At 42.6% G+C, this 20,854-nt stretch overlaps 3 protein-coding genes across 11 annotated transcripts in view; 2 read left to right on the forward strand and 1 right to left on the reverse strand.

The window, feature by feature from the left end:
* The window catches only part of RBKS (ribokinase), a 70,585-nt gene extending 55,670 nt beyond the window's left edge, over window positions 1-14,915 (forward strand). For all 3 annotated transcript variants that reach the window (XM_017834227.1, XM_017834229.1, XM_017834228.1), the window contains one exon: window positions 13,654-14,915. In XM_017834227.1, the coding sequence (XP_017689716.1) occupies window positions 13,654-13,827 (174 nt within the window). In that variant the 3' untranslated portion in view covers window positions 13,828-14,915. The remainder of the gene's footprint in view (window positions 1-13,653) is intronic.
* MRPL33 (mitochondrial ribosomal protein L33) lies at window positions 14,832-20,826 on the reverse strand. Its single transcript, XM_017834237.1, has 4 exons — window positions 20,762-20,826; window positions 19,893-19,911; window positions 17,268-17,374; window positions 14,832-15,146 (listed from the first exon to the last, which is right to left on the reverse strand). Exons 1-4 carry the CDS (start codon window positions 20,781-20,783, stop codon window positions 15,097-15,099), a joined length of 198 nt encoding a protein of 65 aa, XP_017689726.1. The 5' UTR covers window positions 20,784-20,826; the 3' UTR covers window positions 14,832-15,096.
* Window positions 18,341-20,854, forward strand: part of LOC108506843 — a 58,897-nt gene continuing 56,383 nt past the window's right edge. For 5 of the 7 annotated variants that reach the window (XR_001877878.1, XM_017834233.1, XM_017834236.1 and 2 more), the window contains exon 1: window positions 18,341-19,801. Coding sequence is in view for 3 of the 7 variants with exons in the window: in XM_017834231.1 (XP_017689720.1) it covers window positions 19,563-19,801 (239 nt within the window). In the remaining 4 variants the exon portion in view is untranslated. Of the gene's footprint in view, window positions 19,802-19,997; window positions 20,161-20,854 lie in introns of those variants that run through there. The other 2 variants (XR_001877879.1, XM_017834232.1) reach the window with 2 other exon arrangements.

Here is a 20,854-nt window from a genome sequence, read left to right on the forward strand (position 1 = left end):
CCTAACCTTTTTTTCTTTTTCTTTTTCTTTTTCTTTTTCTTTTTCTTTTTCTTTTTCTTTTCTTTTTCTTTTTCCTTTCCTTCCAGTCTATTTCAAGGAAAGAGGAAAAAGTAACTACCAGGCAAACAGCTTATTTATCAGTGGAGTAATTATGCCCAAAACTCCCATTAACATCCCACAAACTGGCAGCATAATAGCTTCCTTTCTTTAACATGCAACCTAAATAGGTTAATAAATAAGTTTAGTTCCAGTCATAGCCCGCTTTCTGACTTAGCCTCCTGCATTCCCTCTTTTGCAAATATGGAATCCATTGAATTTTGGAGCAGAAAAACCATGAGGAATAAGTTAATCTGCCAGGCACTCCAATCAGCGATCTGCACTGTAAATCTATTTAAAGCTGCATTTATTATGTTCTGAAGTTGAGCTGAACTGTGAAAGAGCACATGACTGAAATCACTGCATTTGAGTTGACTCACAGTTAAGTCTAGATGGGACTTGCTTGGCTCCTCACACGTTTCTGTTTCTGATTCAGGCCTTCTAACGACACTTCAGTTTTTGAAGGCTTGGTCAGTCACCTAAGGGTATAGCAGGTATCCAGTGAAAAAAGGGATTGCAGGAGTTGCATCCGTCTGCATTGGCAGTCAACCAAGAAAAGGTGGAGCAAGCTGGATGCACCCTTTTTCCTCCTGGAGAGCAGAAAGCTATATTATCCCCCTTTTACAAATAGGAAAAATGCAACAAAAATGTTAGTGATTGGGTGCACTGAAGCACAAGCTAAAAATGTCCTGCTCTAAGTTATATAGGGAGTTGTAGTGATGCAGCCAAAAATGAAGTACAGGCTTATATTGTCCCATGCTACTCTCTTAACTTCTAGACAACATTGTCATGGAAGGAAACACTGTTTATCTGCCTAGTAACTGTCTATTTTAATCTGTAAGAACAAACAATGTAAACAAAATGAGCAAACAGAAGCAGGCTTGTACAGAACAATTTGCAGCCTTGTTTTCCAGTGGAAGATTCCATGGACCACCCAAGCTTTGCTCTAGTCCTTTTCTCAACCACGGAGCATCTAATTAAATCCCTTTCCATTCCTGACTCTAAGTAGAAGAGAGCCTACAGTCCTGTACAGTTTCTTTCCAGATGGAAATGCATAATTTAACAGAGATACAGCTGACAGGGAGAAGCAGTATTAGCATTTGCCACAAATTGCATTAAATTACAAGGGATACTTAATGAAGACATATTCTAAAAAGAAGATTTAAGCCAATATTTAGTTTTCTAAGACCCTTCTAAGATTGTAGAGTGCCAGGCAGCAAAAACCTCATAGTAAAACTGAATTTCTATATTACTTTATTGATACCAAGAGTTGTTTGGTTTTGCTACACAAGATCAGTAAAAGGTCATGACATTCTGTCCTACAGCTTCGTTCCTATACATGTATACATATACAAAAAGTTGCTGAGCACTTTACATTATTTACTACTTGGGTACTTAGAACATGAGGTGAAATTATATTCATACTGCTGTTTTGTAGATGGGAAACAAAAGCACATAGAGACTGGCTTGTTCAGTGGCAAGTGAACTTGCTTCCCTTGTTTAACCATAACTTCTTCTCTATGCTTCTCTTAAAAAAAAAAAAATAGGACTGGAGGAAAATTTTTGTCAGGCTATCAGTTGTCTCATTTTTAGAACTGGACATCATTGTAGATGTCCACGTAAAGAGAAAGGACGTGGCAATGCAGAGTTGCTTTGCATTGTATACTTCTTGAAGAGGCTGTAAGGAGTTTATGGAAATAAATGAGGACAAGTGCTTTGGCTCCACTGCTGGCATACTAAGAACTGCCATACTAAGAAATATTCCAGTTTGGAAATTAACCCAGTTGATTCGTCTGGACATAAAAAGGTAGGGGTGCTGGCAGCATTTATGCAGCAGCTGAAATGTGTTGTTTGGGGGCCAGAACACATGAAGGACGGAGCATCCTACATCTCCACCTGAGATTACATTCTGATGAGGTCTAGGGAAGCTGAGTTCAGAAGCTATCTTTGTGCCATCTCACTTCTGGGATGTTTTAGCAAATGAAACAATGGTATAATTTATACAGGTTGAGAGCAGAGTAGGAAATGACCATTTTTTTGCTTCTCTTGGGCTAACTACGGCTTGCAATGCAATTCAAAGTCATTGCAGCAAAACATGCTGCATCCCTTCTCTTGATTTGCTGTCCTCCCCTTGACTTTATGATGAAGCCAGCACAGGCTCTACTCCAAGAGCATGTTCAGTCCTAGTATGTAGCTCACCCTGTGTCAGAGCAGATACTGGTCTGCCAGTGCATGCACGCAAGGCCAGTAATGGTACATAGCACCCTGGGATTTCTAAGTTGCACAAAGGATCAAGAGGAAGGAAGACCAACTGTGTGCAGCCATCCTTCTAATTAAATTCCTGCAGTTAAAAATAGCTAGTGGAAGCTGGCGCTTCTGGCACATCCAGAGTGTCACCTTCCCAAGTATCTTTTTCTGGCCTGAGCCGTAGGAAGTTGCAAATGTGATCCGCTGTGTAATAGTGCAGCATATTCTTGGCCAAACTCCTCATCATTTTTTCCCTCTTTATGGTTAGCTTACAAATGTCATATGTCTCCTTTTCTTCTTCAAAGCTATTCTCTGCAAACCCAGGTATCATCCAGGCTTTGTGAAAGATAACTTACTCTTCTCAGTTTCTTCACATCATGTCTATGGTGAGAGAGAAGGCAAACCTGGCTCTGGAGCCCCTCACCTACTTAGTTGCCCAGAAATGCCAATTGCAGTAATGTTGATATTGAACAATATCAGATTTCCTGATTTCCCCCAACAGAGTTTTCACTGCCAAGTAATTCTGGTCACTACAGAAACAAGAAAGGTTTGAGTTGGATCGGTGATATTGCATAATTAGGTTTTCAAAAGAACAAGAACAGAGAAATGAGAATAGTGGGGAAATCAGTCTTCTTGCTTTTGCAAATTCTAACCACAGAAAATGCCAGAAGTTGCATTTCTTATCAAGAATAAAGGAATTACTCTTTAGTAGTCTGCCCCATGGACAGAATGTGTTTTGCAGCTTTCACTAGAGAAATGGAAGGAAGCTAAAGCTGTTAAGTTTTGGTGATTGATAGCAGTAACCTATAGGGGTGTCTTTAATAGCCAGTTTGCAGTTGAGTGTGATGATTTTGTTACTTTCCTCAGGGTTTTCTTTCATGTCTATGAATGTAGAGATAGACATGCAGACATAAAAACAGCTATTCTAGAACAACTCACCTGTAGAAAAACAGATTCCCAAATTCTGGCAGCAATGTTTGCCAACTGCCCAAATAGCTATAAGGAGTATTTGTTTTATTCATTCCAAAGCACAAATAGACACAGAAATATGGGGAAAAGGTAAGAGAAGTCTCTAGAAGCTTGTGCCTCATTGCTGTTGTCTGTGATTTTGTTACTGAAATCATTAAGCAGGCAATGTGTTCCTTGGAAAAATCCATTTTACAGGGAATGCCACAGAGAATGCCTTGGTGCTCACCTACTGCTGAAGACCGTGAGTGAGGTGTGAGAGCCCTGTTTTCTGCACTCCTGCCCCACAGGTTAAGGAAAACAGAATGAGTGGGTAGCAGTGAACAATACTCTACAGCAGGGCAGCAATTCTGGCTTGTAAGTCACATCTAACTGAACTTCGAGAGAGGATATACAGCTTGAGTACTCATCGAAATGATTACACAAATTCAGTTGGAAAAAGAACGCAGGGAGCTGGCAAGAGGACAAGGCTAGGGTGAGCTCAGACAAAAAAAACCTCCTGAAGTTTGGTGGCTTTTTTCCCTCCCAGGATGTGTAGTTCAGAGGTAGGCAGAAGCAGTGGCCAGCCAACAAAGGCTATATGCTGTGGTTTTGAAAGAGGCACTCGAGCATATGGAGCTTTCGTGCAAAAAAAGAATGTTTTTTTGATCAATTCCAGGCGAGATGGCAGTTGTGTCATTCTGAGTGCTTCTCGTGAGATTAGATGGGATCACTAAGAGTCTTTTGGCATTTTCAATCTGAGAGAAAAAAAACACATGTGGCTAGTGAAATTACCCAGCACAGAGATTTCTTTCTTCTTACTTAGCTGGTAGATTATGGGGTCCTGAAGCCATGTCAGCCTCATACATGATACAGAGTGACACAGTCAGTGACAATCTGCCCAGTTCTTTCCTGGTTGGGAAGCTCATTGTTTGGAAGGGAAACCCACTGCCAGAATTTGCAGTGTACTATCAAAATACCGTGATGTATTCTGGGCAGAGCTTCGACTCCAGTTTCATTTGTTCATTAAATGAAATTTGTGAATTAATGTGTAAGCATGAGCTTTGTTAGGATGAAATCACAATTTGGTGCAAGTGTGACATGAATAATGAAAGGAGTGAAGTACTGCTCAAGGAAATGAGATAAGTGAAGCTTTTGATTAGAGTAGTAGAGTAGCTGCGTGTTTTTGAGGCTTGATAAACCAGTTTGAGAAGTACAAATCAACCTTCTGAAGAGCTACTATATTTAGTGCCAGGCTTCAACCACGACTCTTGATTCTGTGCGAGTTCAGACTCTGGGAAAGGTAGATACAGCTCCTTTAGCATGTTCAACTGAAAGTCCATCTTATATCTGTTAGCGATGATGTCCATGTGCTTCCATTTTGTTGACACATCGTGGTATATATGCTGTACTTCGCAAGAGTGCCACTGGAGAGTTTTGTGTTCGACTGAAGTGTAATGAGTTTTCCAGTACTGTGTTTTTTATGTCATATGGTATTTTGTGTGCACTCCAGAAAAAAACCAAAACGAACAAACAAACAAACAAAACACAAAAAACAAACCAGGTGTGGAGGGTTTGCTGTTTCTGAGTTTCTTTGTGAGGTATGAACTTCCGAATCAAATGAAAGAATATAGCTCAAGTGTGAAACCAGGAAAGAGGCAGCTACAAGGCAAAAGTTCACTGAATCTTAAACAGGAAATTTACATAGAAGTGTATCCCAAATTGAAATATTCCTTGATGAAATATCTATTACTCTGGTACCATAGAAATCAGAGTAGTGATGAGTTGTTTGGTTGATGGAAATCTCACAGGTTCAGCGACATGGACCCATTGTTTTCAGAATGGCATGTGGAATTCCTGATTCAGTGCTCTTACTCCATTGTGTAAGAAAGAAATAAATTCGTCACCTCTCATTAATGCTATCTGGAGTTGAAAGGTGTTTATATGAGCATCATCACACTGAATTGTTTCGATGATTTAGAAAACAGAGTGCTCCCTGCGGGTGAATACTTTATTGGCTTTCTGGGGTTAGACTAACACAGTCTATAACACAGAATAACTTTGTTCCCTGGTGCTGAGCAGCATACTGGAATATTATTACACATCAGAATGAAGGTCTCTTGTGCTCCTTCTCAGTTTCCTTTAGTGTGCACTGAGAGAAAGCCATCACCTCACAGACAACTTGCAGTATTTTTTCTTGTAAATAGTGAGGTGGGAGTTACTCTGTTCTGATCCTGATTGAGAGTCCAGCAGAGCTGTGGAGTCCACTTACTAATTCTGCATATCTCAGTTCTGAGGTTCCCAAGCTGTGCCTCACTTTCAAAGGATGGGTAGCTCATCTGACTCCTGTTAGTCCAGGAAAGATCTGGAGCTCTGGATTCAGCCCACAGATGTCTCAAAGTGGGTGTTCTTAACATCCTTGATCTTAATTTGGGTTCATTTCCCATCACTATTACCTGCCTTCAAAGCACATGCTGATAGAGGCTTTGAAATGTAAAAGAGATACTTTCATCTGTGCTTTTTAGATGACATACAAATTAAAAATTGCAGAGTTGTGAATGTTGTATGTTTTATTTCCAACATTCACCACAAACCAAACATTTCGGGGGAATTCATGTATCTGTAATGCTTGTCACTGTTCTTTTTAGAAACAGTGCATAACTTAATATAGTGAGATGTTTCAGAAAGCAAAAAAATTGCATGCAGGAGGCCTTGTACTGAAATTAATCTCTCAGGAATGCAGGGGGTTAACGGTCAGGCTGATTAATCACTGTTAATGAACCATCAGGAAATCTGTCAGGAAGTGGGTAAAAATTCCTGATGGCTGATGTGAAGCACTGTGTGGTGTGCTTTGGTTTTGGTGTTTCCCAACTGATAGTCTACAGTGGGTGTAGTTTAGTTACATCTAAGTTCTCAGGACATGTGAAGGACCAGATGATATGCTGCCCTTGTTCAGTTTGAGTAAGTCAGGAAGAAATTTTCCCCATTCGTAGCTGTGCAAGTACGTCGCAACATAAATGCAAGAAAGTCAGGGATTGCTCCTTCCCAGGACAGAATCTGGTAAAGATACAGAAAGGAAGCATGGTCGTTCCCTCATTCATCTGGTCTGAGCCCACAGGGTACAGGGGGAAGAGTGGAACAGATTGCTTTCCCTGTGTGAACAAGGAGCCAGAGTATTAGGATTTGGATACGCAACTGAGTTAATGAATTGCCTGGTGTTGACTGAGGGTGAGGTTTCACAGTTGGCTCAAGCTGATCCAAGATCAGGCTGAAAGGAGTGGTTTTAACCTCTTTCTCCTTTGCTTTGGACTAGCTATCACGCGGTAATACAGCAACTTGCTGATCTGGGCAGAAACTATTGTTGCTTGGTCAATGTTGTCTGACTTAGAAGGATCAGAGAACTGATCTGCCTCACTGCTTGGCTGCACAGGTTCTAGATCTGGTGTAGAGGAGGGCGTGGGAACATGAGACAAGGATAAAAACATGAGTGGGGACTGAGCCTTTCAGCAGTAGCATAGCCATGGATTGGCTTAAACCTATTACGAAACTGCAGTCTGAATCACTGGAATTAGCAGTGCACTGTCAACCTACAGGGAATGCAAATTAAAATGTGTTATCTTACACCTCCTGCCGCTGTTAAACAGTGGCTGAGCACAGCCGTTCTGCACGTGGCTCAGAGGAAGGAGTATATGGTGGGGCAGCAGTGCAACAGTTCTCCATGACTTGGTCTGGAGTGTGCAGACCACGCCAGACATCACTGGGAGGTGTGTGGGGAAGACAGAGGGGAAGAAGAAAGGAACAGACAAGCACCACTACCACTATGATTCTCTCTATATATTTTCCTTTGGATTAGGGTAAATGTTCTACAAGACTGTAGAAACACTCAGTTACCAGAGCACAGATTAAGCACAGTAATGCAGCTGCAGACCTAGACCCTAAAGGTTGGGGGTACCGTGTGCTTTTCCTAGTACTTCTCCTTTATTTTCAACCCAAGTGTCTTTGCAGTGTTCTTTAGTCAGCACCAAAAGCCTAACTTAGACCTAAAAAGGTGAGCCCTTTGATTCAAGTTCTTTTGGTTTTTGTTGCAAAATTTGGTAATTCCATGTTAAGGACATCTTATCATTTTGTTCTGGCTCAAAATTCCATGCGAAGATACAGGAATAACTTTGTTAGTGGAAAATCTCTTTGTTATTTTCAAATATTTCATGTTTTAGAGGTTTGTAACAAAAGGTCTGCTCCTTTAAGCACAGCCATGCAAAGCCACACCAGTATCTGTAGGGTACCCTACAAAGACAGCAATGCTTCCACACAGGATCAGCAACCCCAGACACCATGGGAGTAGTCACCCTTCCTAGGCCTTGAGGTAAGAAAATAGTTTGAAGATAGTCAAATTACTTTAATTTCAGGAGATTTTCAAGATAGTGGAGTTAGTTTAATTTAAAGACTGTCTTAATTTAAACTGCCAAAATATCTCTCCAGTGAAACATAAGGAAAAATGTGGGGAGAAAAATATTAACCTCCAAAAAAATAATTAAAAAAGTATTCCACAGACAAATAAATGCAAATGTAAAAAAACCAGCCTGCAACATTTCCAGCAATAAATCATTCTCCATCTCATAGAGGATAAACATGGGCTCTTTCAGGGAGAAGGAAACCATAAAGACAAAATAAAGAGCTTTATAACTGATTCAATCACTGTGTATGGGGTTTGCATGGCAAGGTTTTGGTAGTGGGGGACTACAGGGGTGGCTTCTGTGAGAAGCTGCTGGAAGCTTCCCCCATGTCCAATAGAGCCAATGCTCCAAGGTGGACCCACCATTGGCCAAGGCTGAGCCCTTCAGTGATGGTGGTAGTGCTTCTGGGAAAATGTAGTTAAGAAGGGAGAAAAGTACTGCTGTGCAAAAACAGCTGGAGAAAGCAGTGAGAATATGTAAGAGAAGCATCTGTGCAGATACTAAGGGTACTGGAGAAGGAGGGGGAGGAGATGCTCCAGCTGCTGGAGCAGAGATCCACCTGCAGCCAGTGGAGGAGACCCACACCGGAGCAGGTGGGTGGCCAAAGGAGGCTGTGACCCCATAGGAAGGCCGTGCTGGAGCAGACTCCTGGAAGAACCTGCAGAGAGAGGAGCCCACGCTAGAGCAGATTTGCTGGCAGAACTTGTGACTCCTTGGGGGACCTACACTGGAGCAGCCTGTTCCTGAAGGGCTGAACCATGAGGAATGGACCCACGCTAGAGCAGTTCATGAAGAACTGTAGCCCATGAAAAGGACTCACATTGGAGAAGTTCATGGAGGCCTGTCTCTTGTGGCAGGGACCCCATGCTGGAGTGGGGGAAGGGTGTGAGGAGTTCCCTTGAGGAGGAAGGAGTGGCAGACAAGACATGGAACGAATGAACTGACTGCAGCCCCCATTCCCTCTCCCCCTGCACTGCTGCAGGGGGAGGAGGTAGAGAAATTGGAAATCCTAAGTGTAAGCTTAGGAAGAATGGAGGGGTGTGGAAAGATGTTTTAGGTTTTGGTTTTATTTCTCATTATCCTACTCTGATGTGATTGGTAATAAATTAATTTCCCCAAGTCAAGTCCATTTTGCCTGTGATGATAATTGGTCCCTGCCCTTGTTTCAACCCATGAACCTTTTGTTCTATTTTCTCTCCCCTGTCCAGGTGAGGAGGGGAGTGGCAGAGTGGCTTTGGTGGGCACCTGGCATCCAGCCAGGGTCAACCCACCACACACAGTCACCAAAGGGTATTTTACTCCCTGAGCATTTCAGCTGAAATTATCTTATACTGAGACGTAGACCCTCTCAGCACAAGACTGTCTGAATATATCTGAAGGCTGGAAATGTTTCTCCAGTTCTACTAGTAACCTTTCATCAAAGCATAGCCCAGGGATTCTTGTAGGGAGACATAGGCTTTCCCCACTTATGAGGAATGGATAGCAAGCATCTTTGCTGACAGCTGGTTTTGTGTTATATAGGGCTAATTTGCAGTTTGGGTACAGAGTAGGCAGGGGTACAGCAAGGAATGCTGAGCAGATGTGACATAGTGATAACATCCTTAGCATAATCCAGTATCACACAGTTGTGGAGTGCTATAAATACAACAGGAATTCTCCAAGGCCCAATTCCTTCACAGAGTTGGGCATCTCTGCATTGCCATGGATTTAGACTGCACTAAATCAGTGTAATCCTCAGGCTTCATTCATTTGTGCACTGCTGTGAATGCTCCTAGGAGACTCTAAGCATCATTGAAAGCAGTGTCACTGGTTCTGCATTATAAGGCAGTTTTTGACAGCTTTTGGATTGATGTTTTGATTTATTCACTAAATGAAGAATTTATCATCACAGGCATAACATTTCTCTTGTACCGCTATACAACATCCTTTTAGGGTGTTGCTTTTAGGCCTCGGTAACATGCTCTTGAAATGTATGTAATGGAGTGAAACCCTGTAATACCCAGAGCACACATGGACTGTGACTTCTTGAAAAATCACACAAGAAAAGTTTTCTGAAGTTCAGTAACAACATCAGGCTTCAGAAACCAAAGCCCCCTCCTGTTCTTACATGGTTGCCATTGCCCTTGCCCAAGAGGACAGGCTGGGAGGGCAAAGGCTGAAGAAGAGGTTGCCCAGGAACAAGGCAGTGCAACTGCTGCCATTCTGTGAACTGTAGCTTTTGGCCTTTTGGCCTCCAATTTTTTTTGGTGAGCAAGTCATCTTATTGTGAAATGCATCCTATTATTCTGTGCATGATGGATTGAAAAAGGCTTTACTTGCTGGAAAGGCTGTTGAACAATATAGTTTCCACTTACAAAGCACTTCCCTAAAAAGCTTCTCAGGGCAGCATCATATAAAAATAGTTATACTAAAGTTGTAAACCAGCTTCTGACAAATCAGGAATAACAAAAGCTGAGGTATAAATAGAAGTGTTTTCATGGGTTTTCTCTTCTCTAGAGGCACAGGATCTCAATCAGTGCTGGATTATAAGAAACAAAAATGCCCTTTTCCAGACACCCAGGAAAACAAGGACCTTCCAGACTAATGGCACAGAATATAAATAGATTTAAAACTGCTTCAAAACCATAAAGCTTAGTCAAAACCATGACATTTGCATTTTAGAATGAGCCATAACATATCAGACAACTTTTTAAATCCAATTCTTTATTTTATTTCATACAAACTAGCGTCTCCTGCTTTACAGAAAGGTTAAATAACTTACACTTTTATAATTATTGAATGAATTGTCTCCAGACTCTCAAAGATATGAGGATTATCTCAAAGTCTGCAGTGTATTAGGATTCCTGGAAGACAAATGCTGAAGAATGCAAAATATTACATACTCTGTGTTTGTATTTTGTCAGCGGGCAGAATAAATGCACCTTACTAGTCGTTTTCAAATTCATTATTTTTGTGAAGTAGGTGAGAATTATTTTTCTTATAGCAGGCTTTGAAATAGGTAAATGTAAAGCTACTAAATTTGCTATTCCAGCATTTGGACAATCTTTATTTCCCTTTGAGCCTGTTCCTTCTTCTGCTCTCTGCCAACCTTCTCTGATTCTACCAAACCCCATGTAGTTTAATCCACAATACCAAAGAAGGAAGGTCTGTTTCTGTAAGCCAAAAATAGTTCTTATTGCAGTTAACCTTGCAGCTGAATCAGTTCTGCTATTGCTCTTTAAGTCATGTTTGACCAGTCATGTCTGCACAGACCAGAAGCAAGGCTGAACAGGGTATCTACATAATCAGTCTGATGCATGACACTGTTCTCAGTGCAGCAGCTCCTGTATTGAAAACACCCCCCATACAAAACGTTTGCTTACCAACATCTGAATTTATTATACCCTTGGGGTCAGTAGTAACTGAGCTTTAGAGTTACCGACTACTTCAATTATGTATAAGTAAGGATTTCAGTAACATTTTACTGGCATCAAATCCTTCTGTATATTCCCCAATCACCCTGTAACCTTTCCTCTTGCAAAGAAATGCTAGGGAGCCTTTTCCATTCTGCATGGAAGTCCGCTGTTCTCCTAGTTTTTTGCTTTTAGAGTTATTTATCATTATTCATTCCCACCAAAAGGGAGATCTACAGCCGTCTCACAACCTCAGAGCATCACCCACAAGCAGAGGGGCACAGTAACATTGCAGGGAGAACTTGCATTCCATTTCACTGTCATACTAAGGCCTGGGTGACATGCAATTAAGTCTTTTTTTTGCTCCAATAGCCAACGGTGCAGCAATTATTAAAAAAAAAAAATCAAAGCGACAGTATTCTGCTCCATGCTGCTGTCAAGTAATAATTTATGCTATTTGACACCAGATATTCTGAGTATTCCTCATTAAAATATTTGGCCACTGCCATTTCCCAGTGATCACTGTATGAGAGATATTTGATGTAAAAATGATGAGTTCTTCCTGCTAGAGCTACACAGAACAGATCTGCGTGCTGAAATTCTACTTCTGTCTGTAACAACAGTACCAAAATAGCTTTAATAATTAATCATGCACTGATTAGATTACAAACTCTCAGATGGGCTGGAGATTTTTCTATTATGCATCAGACAAAAGACACTGGCAATGCTTAACTAGCGATCACCTGCTCTTGCTCCACCTGCCATTGTGGGAGCGCTCCGGAAACCAGAAGGGAGACAAAGGCCCAACAGAAATTGATAAAAACCTTCACCTGCCCCTGGTATGTTCAGGAATACAGAACTGTTGAAACAGGTGCTGCTACAGCTGCAGGCCAGGCTACAGCTTTGCTTATTAACTTGTCATTTGCCAGGCAATGCTCTCCACTGCACTCTGATGGAAGAGAGTACCCAAACTCCAGGCTAAGTGAGCGTTAAGCAAGGAGTTTCCTGACTGGGAACACCAATACAAACAGCCACTGTGGAAGGGCTGGGCAAGGAGAGGCCAGGCATAGGGCAGGCGCCCCTATCCTGCACTCACCACTGCTTCAGGGTTCCCTTGCGGCGGCTACACTGCTCTGCCCTGTCAGCTGCTTGTAATGTTATGAAAACATTTCTGTGGAAGTGGCATTGTTTTGCCAGAATGATATCATATGCAGCTGATTTTAGGGTAAGTAGGAGTTTAAGACTGAGAACCACTAGTACTCAAAACTGGAAAATTACTTTGCAGCCTTAACTTCCATTAGAAATTTTGCTCAGCTGTTTTAGCTAAGTTTTTTCCAGGCCCTTTGTTCTTGTCCCATGACTCTTGGGGCCTATTTATTACAACTACAGAGGCAAAACCTCTCAGGGAAATAGTCCATATGCTGGTCCTGGAAAGAAATAAGATAATACTAGTGTGTCCAGTGTAATGCTTTTACTGGTGTGAAAGTATGATTAAAAAAAGGGGACCTTAGGACCAGTTTTATGGTACTAGCAAGAATTGGTATCAGTCTGTCTTAGAAACCAAGCCAGTTTTAGGGGAGGAGGGGGGAAGGACACTGTGGACCAAAATGAGCAAATCAAGTTAAAAATGATAATCAATTAAGTTAAATTTTGCCAGTTGTTGGGGTTACTGCATAGCACTGAACATGGCAAAACAATAAAAAGCCCTCATGAGGCAAACAGCTGTCATTCCCTGCTGCCCAGAGCAGAATCAGTGGTATCTGGGCAAGAGAGTCAGAGCCAAGCCAGGGCTGGTTGGTGCCCATGTGGTGCAGGCATACTCCCTACTCCCTGCCTCCCAAGGGGCAGGCAAGGCACAGCCTGCAGACAACCCTCAAGATGGCCACAGCTGCCGGAGGTCCAAGGGAATGTCACTGTCCTCCACCCCCATGGTCAATCTCAGCAGAAGTGGCAAAGCTTGCCCCAGGAATAAGAGTGGTTTATGTGACAGCACAGACTGTGTTAGTGGGACCTTTTTAGTGAACAACAGCTAAGTTCTGGAAGCATCAAAATGTATCGTTCTGCAATGGACACCACAAGCCACATGGCTTATTTTTTTTCCCCTTTTCTCTGCCCCTTCTACCACTGACCTTTATGAAAAACAGAAGTTAAATGAGAGAAAAATAGCTTTAATGAAACATCCAGGTTGGGAAATCACAATCAGACACTCCAACAACAGGAAGTTTTGAAAGCAGTGTTTATAACAGCATCTTGCTGAACTGTAGTACGCTTGCTTTTCTTTAAGTTTTAAGCCATATTGTAAATGCGCACCTTGACTCAGCAGCTAGGCATAAGGGTAGTATTGGGGCATTAGTTTAACTTTGCAGAATTTCCTAGGCATAGAAAAGTGAATTAAACTCAACCCCTGAACAATTTCCTGACTCCTGCAATCAGTGCTGCAACTTCTCTCTTTCCGGTAAAGGCATCTGAATTGTTTCCCTGTGCAAATACATTTAAGCTTGTTTGTTATTTTATTCTAGGGAGCTGGAGACAGTTTTGTGGGAGCACTGGCCTTCTACCTGGCTTACTATCCCAAGTTATCCATGGAGGAAATGATCAGGAAGTCTAACTGCATCGCATCAGTAAGTGTCCAGGCATCAGGGACACAATCTTCATATCCTTACAGGAAGGACTTGCCTCAGGACCTTTTCTAATTGATTGTCTAGATCACTGTGCTGATTTTATCTCATACCAGACAGCATTATTCTCCTAACTGCAAGGAGGTTCTCCTCTGCTGACTGGAAAGGCCAGAAAAGTCTCTTTGCTTCTTATTTCAGGAATCCTGTGTTCCTGTTCTACAGTAGTAAGATGGGGTGGGGGTGGTGGGTCTTTCAAACACAGCACAGCAGGTCTCTCTGGCCCCACACAGCCTTTGGGCTTGTGGCTGTCCCACACAATGCACTGTACTGAACTACATGAAGTTTACAGCAAAACACCTGGAGGGTATTGGGCTCCTGGCAGTATTTTTACTGATTTTATCAGAACTTCTGATGGGCAATGGCAGCACATGAAGCAGAGTGTTAGCTTTGAGACTGCAACTTCAGTACTCAGCTGCAGACACCAAGGCCAGCATGCGGCTCTCAACAAAGCACCGTCCGTCAAGCCCGGGCACGTCTATGCCCGCTCGCCTCAGATGCAGCACTGTACCTCCCCACATTCTGGAAGGTGGAGGAAGGTCCCTCCAAATGAAAAGAGGACAAGAGTGCTACGGGAGGCAGATTTTGAAAAATGTTTCTAGCCATATTGTTCTAAACACAGGCAAGCTAATTAAGGAAGAAAAGCTTCCAAGAACATCAGAGAAGTACTTTGGTTTCTTCATGTTTGACAAAAACCCAGGAGTGAAAAATCCATCCTACTAACCTGCTGAAAATAATATAATCCTTTTAGCCGTGGTCATAGCTTATCCAAAAACTCATCTTACATGACTAGGTTTTCATTGCTTTTTTTCCTCAGAAGGAGCTGGTGCAACATTACCCCTCCAAGGAATGACACCAGCTTATGGTCACTACTGTCACATCTGTGGCTGGTAGGTTAGAAAAACTTGCAATCCTGCCATTGAATTCCTGCTGTGGAAAATGTTAATTTTTATTGCTTTATAAAACAATAGTTCCTTTGAAGATTACAGCCTCTTTCACAATGGAAAACACAGACAATGGGATTTGCTATTTAATTTTTTTTAATTGAGTACTGTAAAAATAACTCAAAAGATAAATAAATGTTACTGTGATGATCTATGTCCAGACATTAAGAATTTTCTCTCTCTACATTGTTTTATTCACAATGGCCTTCAAATCACAGGAGACGGTGATCCCAGTTCATTTCCTCTCTTTTCAGCCCATGTTGCTGGATTTCTGAATCAGCGTTCACCCCGTCCTCCCCCCAGACCATCCTCTCCTCAAGTATAAATCAAGTCCAGTCACTGTTCACATAGAGCGGATTTTTCTCTTCTCTGTGAAGAGGACACGTTGTTTTGCTATAGGGGAAGAAAAAGAACTTGTTAAAAAGCCTGAAGTGTTAAAAAAAGGAGCCCACGTCCCTTTTCCCCTGGCTGCCTTCACTGCTTAAATGAGTGTGGAGCAACTGACTGGCACAGCACTGTTGTTAACCAACTCTTGAAGGAATTTAGTAGTGCTTTCACTTTACCACATGTAATTTTTAGTTCCTAAGAGGTCCACTTCACCTCTGTGAGAATAAGTATCAGGATTGGAATGACTGAAAACATTCAACAGCTGCTCTGTGTGACTACTCTGAGTCACAGCTTCTCCGTACAGGGACAAAAATAGGTTCTTACTGCTTTCTACTGCTGTTCAACTCCAGAGCCCAAACAACTGCAGTTGATGAGCTGGATATAGCTGATCTCACAGTCTGCCTGAGAAGTTAACGAAGTGTCCTGTGGATCTCTCAACAGGGGCACAAACTGACCCTGCCCCTAGCACCTGATGCAGATGTTGGCAAAGTCACTTCAGCTACTGGTTAAGCATAGTCAATGCATTACTAAAACCCCAAAATTACAAAATAAATTAAAGCAAAGCTTTTTAGTGTCATTTGCAAAGCATGTTTTGATTCAACTTCATTATATGAATTCCTTTGAAAGCTATGCAAGAGCAATCCACACAGTGACAAAATCTCTTCTTCCACTTTAAAGTTTCGTTTTAAGAAATACTGCAGCTTAGTAACACATTCTGTCACTGCAGCTAGGAGGTAGTGAAACTTGGGCACTCCTGCCACTACTTCACTAAAAAGCTTCATTCTGTGGAGGTCCCAGGTTTCTGAGAAGTACAAAACATAAGGTGAAAATGCATGCCAAGTGAAAATGCTTCCTAACATATTCCTGATGTGAGTTGTTATCCAGACTCAAATTTACTTCCCTTCACACATGCAGCACTTTCTCACATCAATTTCTCACTTGTATTCTACTACAGGCTACAAAGATCAGAGCTTACTTCAGAAACCTACTACGTGTTCTGTCTGAGCTCTTCACTTTCCTACAAGTTGCAAAGCTGCTGGAGGATCACTTTGCACAATGCTTCAATGCAGTAATTTGAATTTTTCTTATTCAAGAAAATAGTCCAAGAGATTTCTGATTTCCCTTTTGTATGGAATTCAAAAGGAAAGGCACAACCTCTGTCAGCTTTGATGAGAGCATATTGCTTCTCTGGTGGTTTCTCTCACTTGTCATAAAGCTGTTGTAATATTAACTCTAAGAATGAAAAGGTAGTAGTCATCTAAGAAGCACATAAAATTATGAGAAAAAATAAGCTTGAACCACATAACTACTGGCCGTGCATTATATTATCTGCTTGGAGCTGCTTAATACATTTCTTTAGTCTATAGCTTTAAATAAGCCTTTTTTGCATTACCTCCACCATGCATGGTCTGGTTTAAATTCTAAGTTTACCCAAATTAAGCTTTTTAACATTAAATTCAGCTTTTTAAAGTTAACTACAGAAACCTGAACTCTTAGTCAACTTTTAAAAAGCTGGGCGAGCAAATGGCAGTTTGGCAAGTGCTATAACCCCCCCCCCAACAAATCAGATTCTTAAGCTAAGAAAATTTGCGAGGACCAAAGGAATATAAAGGAACCCATTAACTGTCATCTGGAGAGTGGCATTGTTTGTGGAGGAGGAAGAACTTGTGTTTACTTCTTTAAAAGAAAAAGTCCATTTTGTAAGTGATGGTTAAAATTTGTTGTTCAGAACACCCATGGCAACTTAAAAGAATGCTTCTGTTGATGCATACTTCGTGACTGCTTGTTGGAGGTAGCACAGTCTAGCAAACCACACAAAGAAACAGAATGAAAGAACTCCTGTGTCACTTGGCTTTGCCAGTGACATGTGGCATGGCTGTCATCAAAGTCTCTGATGTGTCAGGCAAGTCATTACTTTGTTTCCCTGCCACAATCTGTAAAATGAGGGTAATGCTTACTTCCCACTGGAATGTCATGAAGAACAGCAACTGTACAGTCATCTGAGTATGAAACATGTTATGACATATTCTGCTTAGATGGGAAAAATCCTGTTACATTCAAATCTTTTGCCCCACACAGTCAGAGAAGTTTATAGAAAGCACACTGACTTTTTCCCCAAGCTCTTACCAATGGGATCATATCTCAGTAAGACCAGTTTTTCCTGTAGTCGGAGTCTCCTGACGTTGAAACAGAAGCCCGTCTCTGCGGCACTTTTCATCCTCACCAGAACGTATCTAAAGTCACAGGGATGTCTCTGTGTCAATGCACAGGCACTCAGCTACAGCCTGTACCACATGTCTGCCAGGGCACAGGCAAATGGACAAGGTTTAAGCATAAACAATTTGGCACAATCACATAAGATACTCCATTTCAGCTTCAGAGATGTTCTGGACGGGAGCATCAATATCAGACTTACAACAAGACAAACAGCCCACTATAAACCACAAGCTCCAGCATCAAGTTTAAGTAAACAACTCTTGAACAGGATACAAGCCCACAGAGAAGGAGCTCCTCCACAGAACAGTGTGGCAGGAGGAATAAAAGCATGAAAGAAAAAAAGAAATTAGAAAAATCAGCACAGAACTGAGTCATTATGGCTTAAAAGATAATGGCAAGAGAGGAAGGATGATGGTAGTTAAAGATGTTCAGGCTGTAGATAACACTGTATCAGACTATCACTTCCACATGCAGAGAGGAAGCTGAGCAGATAGGCTGGAATAAGAGACGTGCAAAAGGAGAAGCAGGACCCCCTGGCACCATCCATCCCACTAGATACAGAGCTTGATGTTAACTCAGCCACAGGAACCCCCTTCCCCACTGCAGGGCTCTCGGTTTGTGGGGTGGGCTGGAAGGACCTGCAGTGTCCTGGGAGCAGGGCAAGTCAGGAGACTGAAAAAGCTGCCCCACACCCCCAACCTGGAAGTATGCCAAGATCCATGCAACTTCCCAGACAGAGGGCATCCTCTGAAGTCTCAAAAGAAAGGTAAAACCCTTTAACCATTCTGTAAATTACGTCTTCCATTGCAGTAAAGAGATGGACACATCTCTGCATGTGGGCTTTGAGTTCAGTTTCCATTTCCCTGCATTTTCCTGTTTCTAATACAGAATGGCCACTCAAAATTAACCTGTTCTTCCTCACTTGTGTAGCTTCGACTAGTGTACTTCCTTGAACAGAAAATCACTGGATTCCTGCAGATTAACTGACCAAGCATATTCTTGGGATTATCCCTGGTTATTGTCCTCTCCTGTACACTACTGCAGGTGTGCTGTGAAGCCCCAGTGACCACAAAGACTCCTTCCCCCTATACCTTATCCACTTCCTCAAAGTTTCTGTGCAGTTTCCTCTTTCTGGGAGAATCAGTGTTATCAGTTTGACCAGGCCTTGAAATTCTTATGCTCCACACATCTGAGGCCAAGCCCATTCCAAACACACCTTATTCAAAAAAAAAATCACTCCCTGATGAAGAAATATAACTGGGAGCAAAGGCAGAAAACAACACTAGAAGGCTATTGGGGCACAGGGAGAAACCCAAGGCAAGTTCAGAAGGATAAATATTTAAACATAAAATATTCCTGAAGCATATATGGAACTTTAAAGAAGAGCAAAAGAAACATCAGGATAAAAAAATAAAATGGGGTGTGTGGCAGAAATCCCTACATTACCACTAGTACCACCATTTAAAACAGCTACTTTTTCACCTCGCAGAAACCTCCTGCTTTGCTGTGTTTGTTTTTGTGAACAGTAGAACACTCAGAAGTTGAACTGCCCTCTGTCAGGGACATACTTGGGAAGTGTGTCTTAATTTAAAACCCTGACAATTGTGCAGAAATTCTGTAAGAGAAGAATCTCCTCAAACCCTGTAAATGGTTGGTACTGGCTCTGTCGAGGGCTGAGTCTTAAACCAAAATATAGAAAATGTATGAAAGATAATACACTCACACAGAATGCAACTTCTGGGAATGGGAAAACAGGAATGTGTTCACATAAATGTATCACTTTAGCCCCTTGCATTTGTCTAGCTAATTTTCTTTTAAAATAGCATTTTGGATGCAAGTAATTTTCTCCACATAGTCTTGTCTCCTTGTGCCCACACTGTAAGAGTACTCGTGTGTTTCAAGTACCATGTTCCTTCCTTTCAAAGCCTTAACACACCATCAGCTTTCTTTACAGCTTGGAGGACTGTGACTAATTTTCTTCCAGAGCCCAATAACATCTCTCCTAAGCTGGACTACAGAGTAAACCAAGACACCCAGAGCACTGACCGCATGCTGTCCACTCCTAGGAAGTGCTCTGCCCACTGTCTAGGGGAAAGCTTCAAGGCACCTGCCCAAAGTTCAGCCCACAGACAACAAAGACCCACATTGTAGCTCAGTGTGCTCTCCTCAGCTAAAAAGGTATGAAAGGTAAACAAGAGCAAGAATATGCAGATAATTTACATGCTCTCTTTAATCACAGAGCACACAGAGGTGTGCTTCCCCCCGCACAAGGTGCTTTGGATATTACAGCTCAGATCAGTGCAACAGCCCACAGGACAAACTTGCCTTTGCTGCAATTTCAGAACCCAGCGAGGAGCTTCACACCATTCTATACTTACCTGTGAGAAGACACACATGCAGGACAGAGAAGAGGCAGCTAGACTCAAGGTCTGCAATTCTCTCAGGTATATTAAAAAAATTTAGAGAAGCCTAACATTCTGTAAAGATACAGGGTGATACCCAAAACCCAAAACTGGTTAGGAAAACATCACTTACTTAGATTTGCTCTTGGCCACTGGTGGTTTTTTTGCAGCATGAAAAAGAGAAAAACAAAAGAAACAGTTATCATTTTATCTTACTTCCTTTATATGTTACATACAGAGTTTTCCACCGCCTGCCTTTGCAAAAGCCACAGATAGACAGTGGAAAGAGCTTTACTGTCACAATAAACACCACTCATCCGTCCATGTGATGTCAGCTGCCTGCTCCTTCTGCCATCATACCACCTTTGTAGGTGTCTGTGCAAATACAGTGCTCAGCATGACAGACTGCACTTGCTGCAACCTCCAGGTGTTTTCAGTAAGTTTTCAGCTTCAGTAATGAGTATGAATTCTCTAGGTTAGGACAGGTACGGACAACACTGCTGGTGGAAACTGCAGCCCCACTCTTCCCGACTTGCTCATGCCCACTCCTGCTGCAGTTCCTGCCGTGGTGCCAAGGCAAAGCTTTGCTTGGCCAGAGGGTGAACCAGGGCAGGGAGCTGTTCTCACGTGAGCCTGACCTTCTCACAAGGCTGGTTTTCGGTCCCCCCGAGTTAACCCACCACACAGCATGAAACAGGCCGAATTATTTCTGTCAGCTCACCGCATTTAAAATAATCATATATCTACAGCATAAATGCAAAACTGCGCTAAAATTAAAAAAAAAAAAAATGCTCATCTACACTGTGTCTGTGCACGTCGTGTTTAGGTCACCCTGAGCTTCCCCCGAGGCTCGCCGAGGGAGGGGCAGGGCGGGCAAGGGCAGCGCAGGTCGCGCCGCCGTCGAGCCGCCCGCCCACCCCCACGGCCACCCCCGCCCGGCGCCCGCTCCGCCCGGCCCTGGCCCCGACCCCGGCCCCGCTCCGCCCCTCACGGGCCACTCACGGGCCGCCGCCGTCAGAAACATCGCGCCGGTACCCCCCGAGCCGCCCCGGCCGCGCCCGCCCCTTCCGCTCGCCCGAACCGCGTCCGGGGCGC

Source organism: Lepidothrix coronata, unplaced genomic scaffold (assembly GCF_001604755.1).
Source record: "Lepidothrix coronata isolate B3197 unplaced genomic scaffold, Lepidothrix_coronata-1.0 Scaffold230, whole genome shotgun sequence".
In the NCBI taxonomy this organism is placed as follows: domain Eukaryota; kingdom Metazoa; phylum Chordata; class Aves; order Passeriformes; family Pipridae; genus Lepidothrix; species Lepidothrix coronata.

What these genes read in the sequence shown, in the direction of transcription:
- MRPL33 (XM_017834237.1), bottom strand. Translation starts at nt 20,783, where the DNA reads ATGTTTCTGACGGCGGCGGCCC. An exon ending in ACTGAGATATGATCCCATTG is followed by an intron (nt 15,147 to 17,267) that starts GTAAGAGCTTGG and finishes CTTCCCCTATAG; the next exon opens with CAAAACAACGTGTCCTCTTC.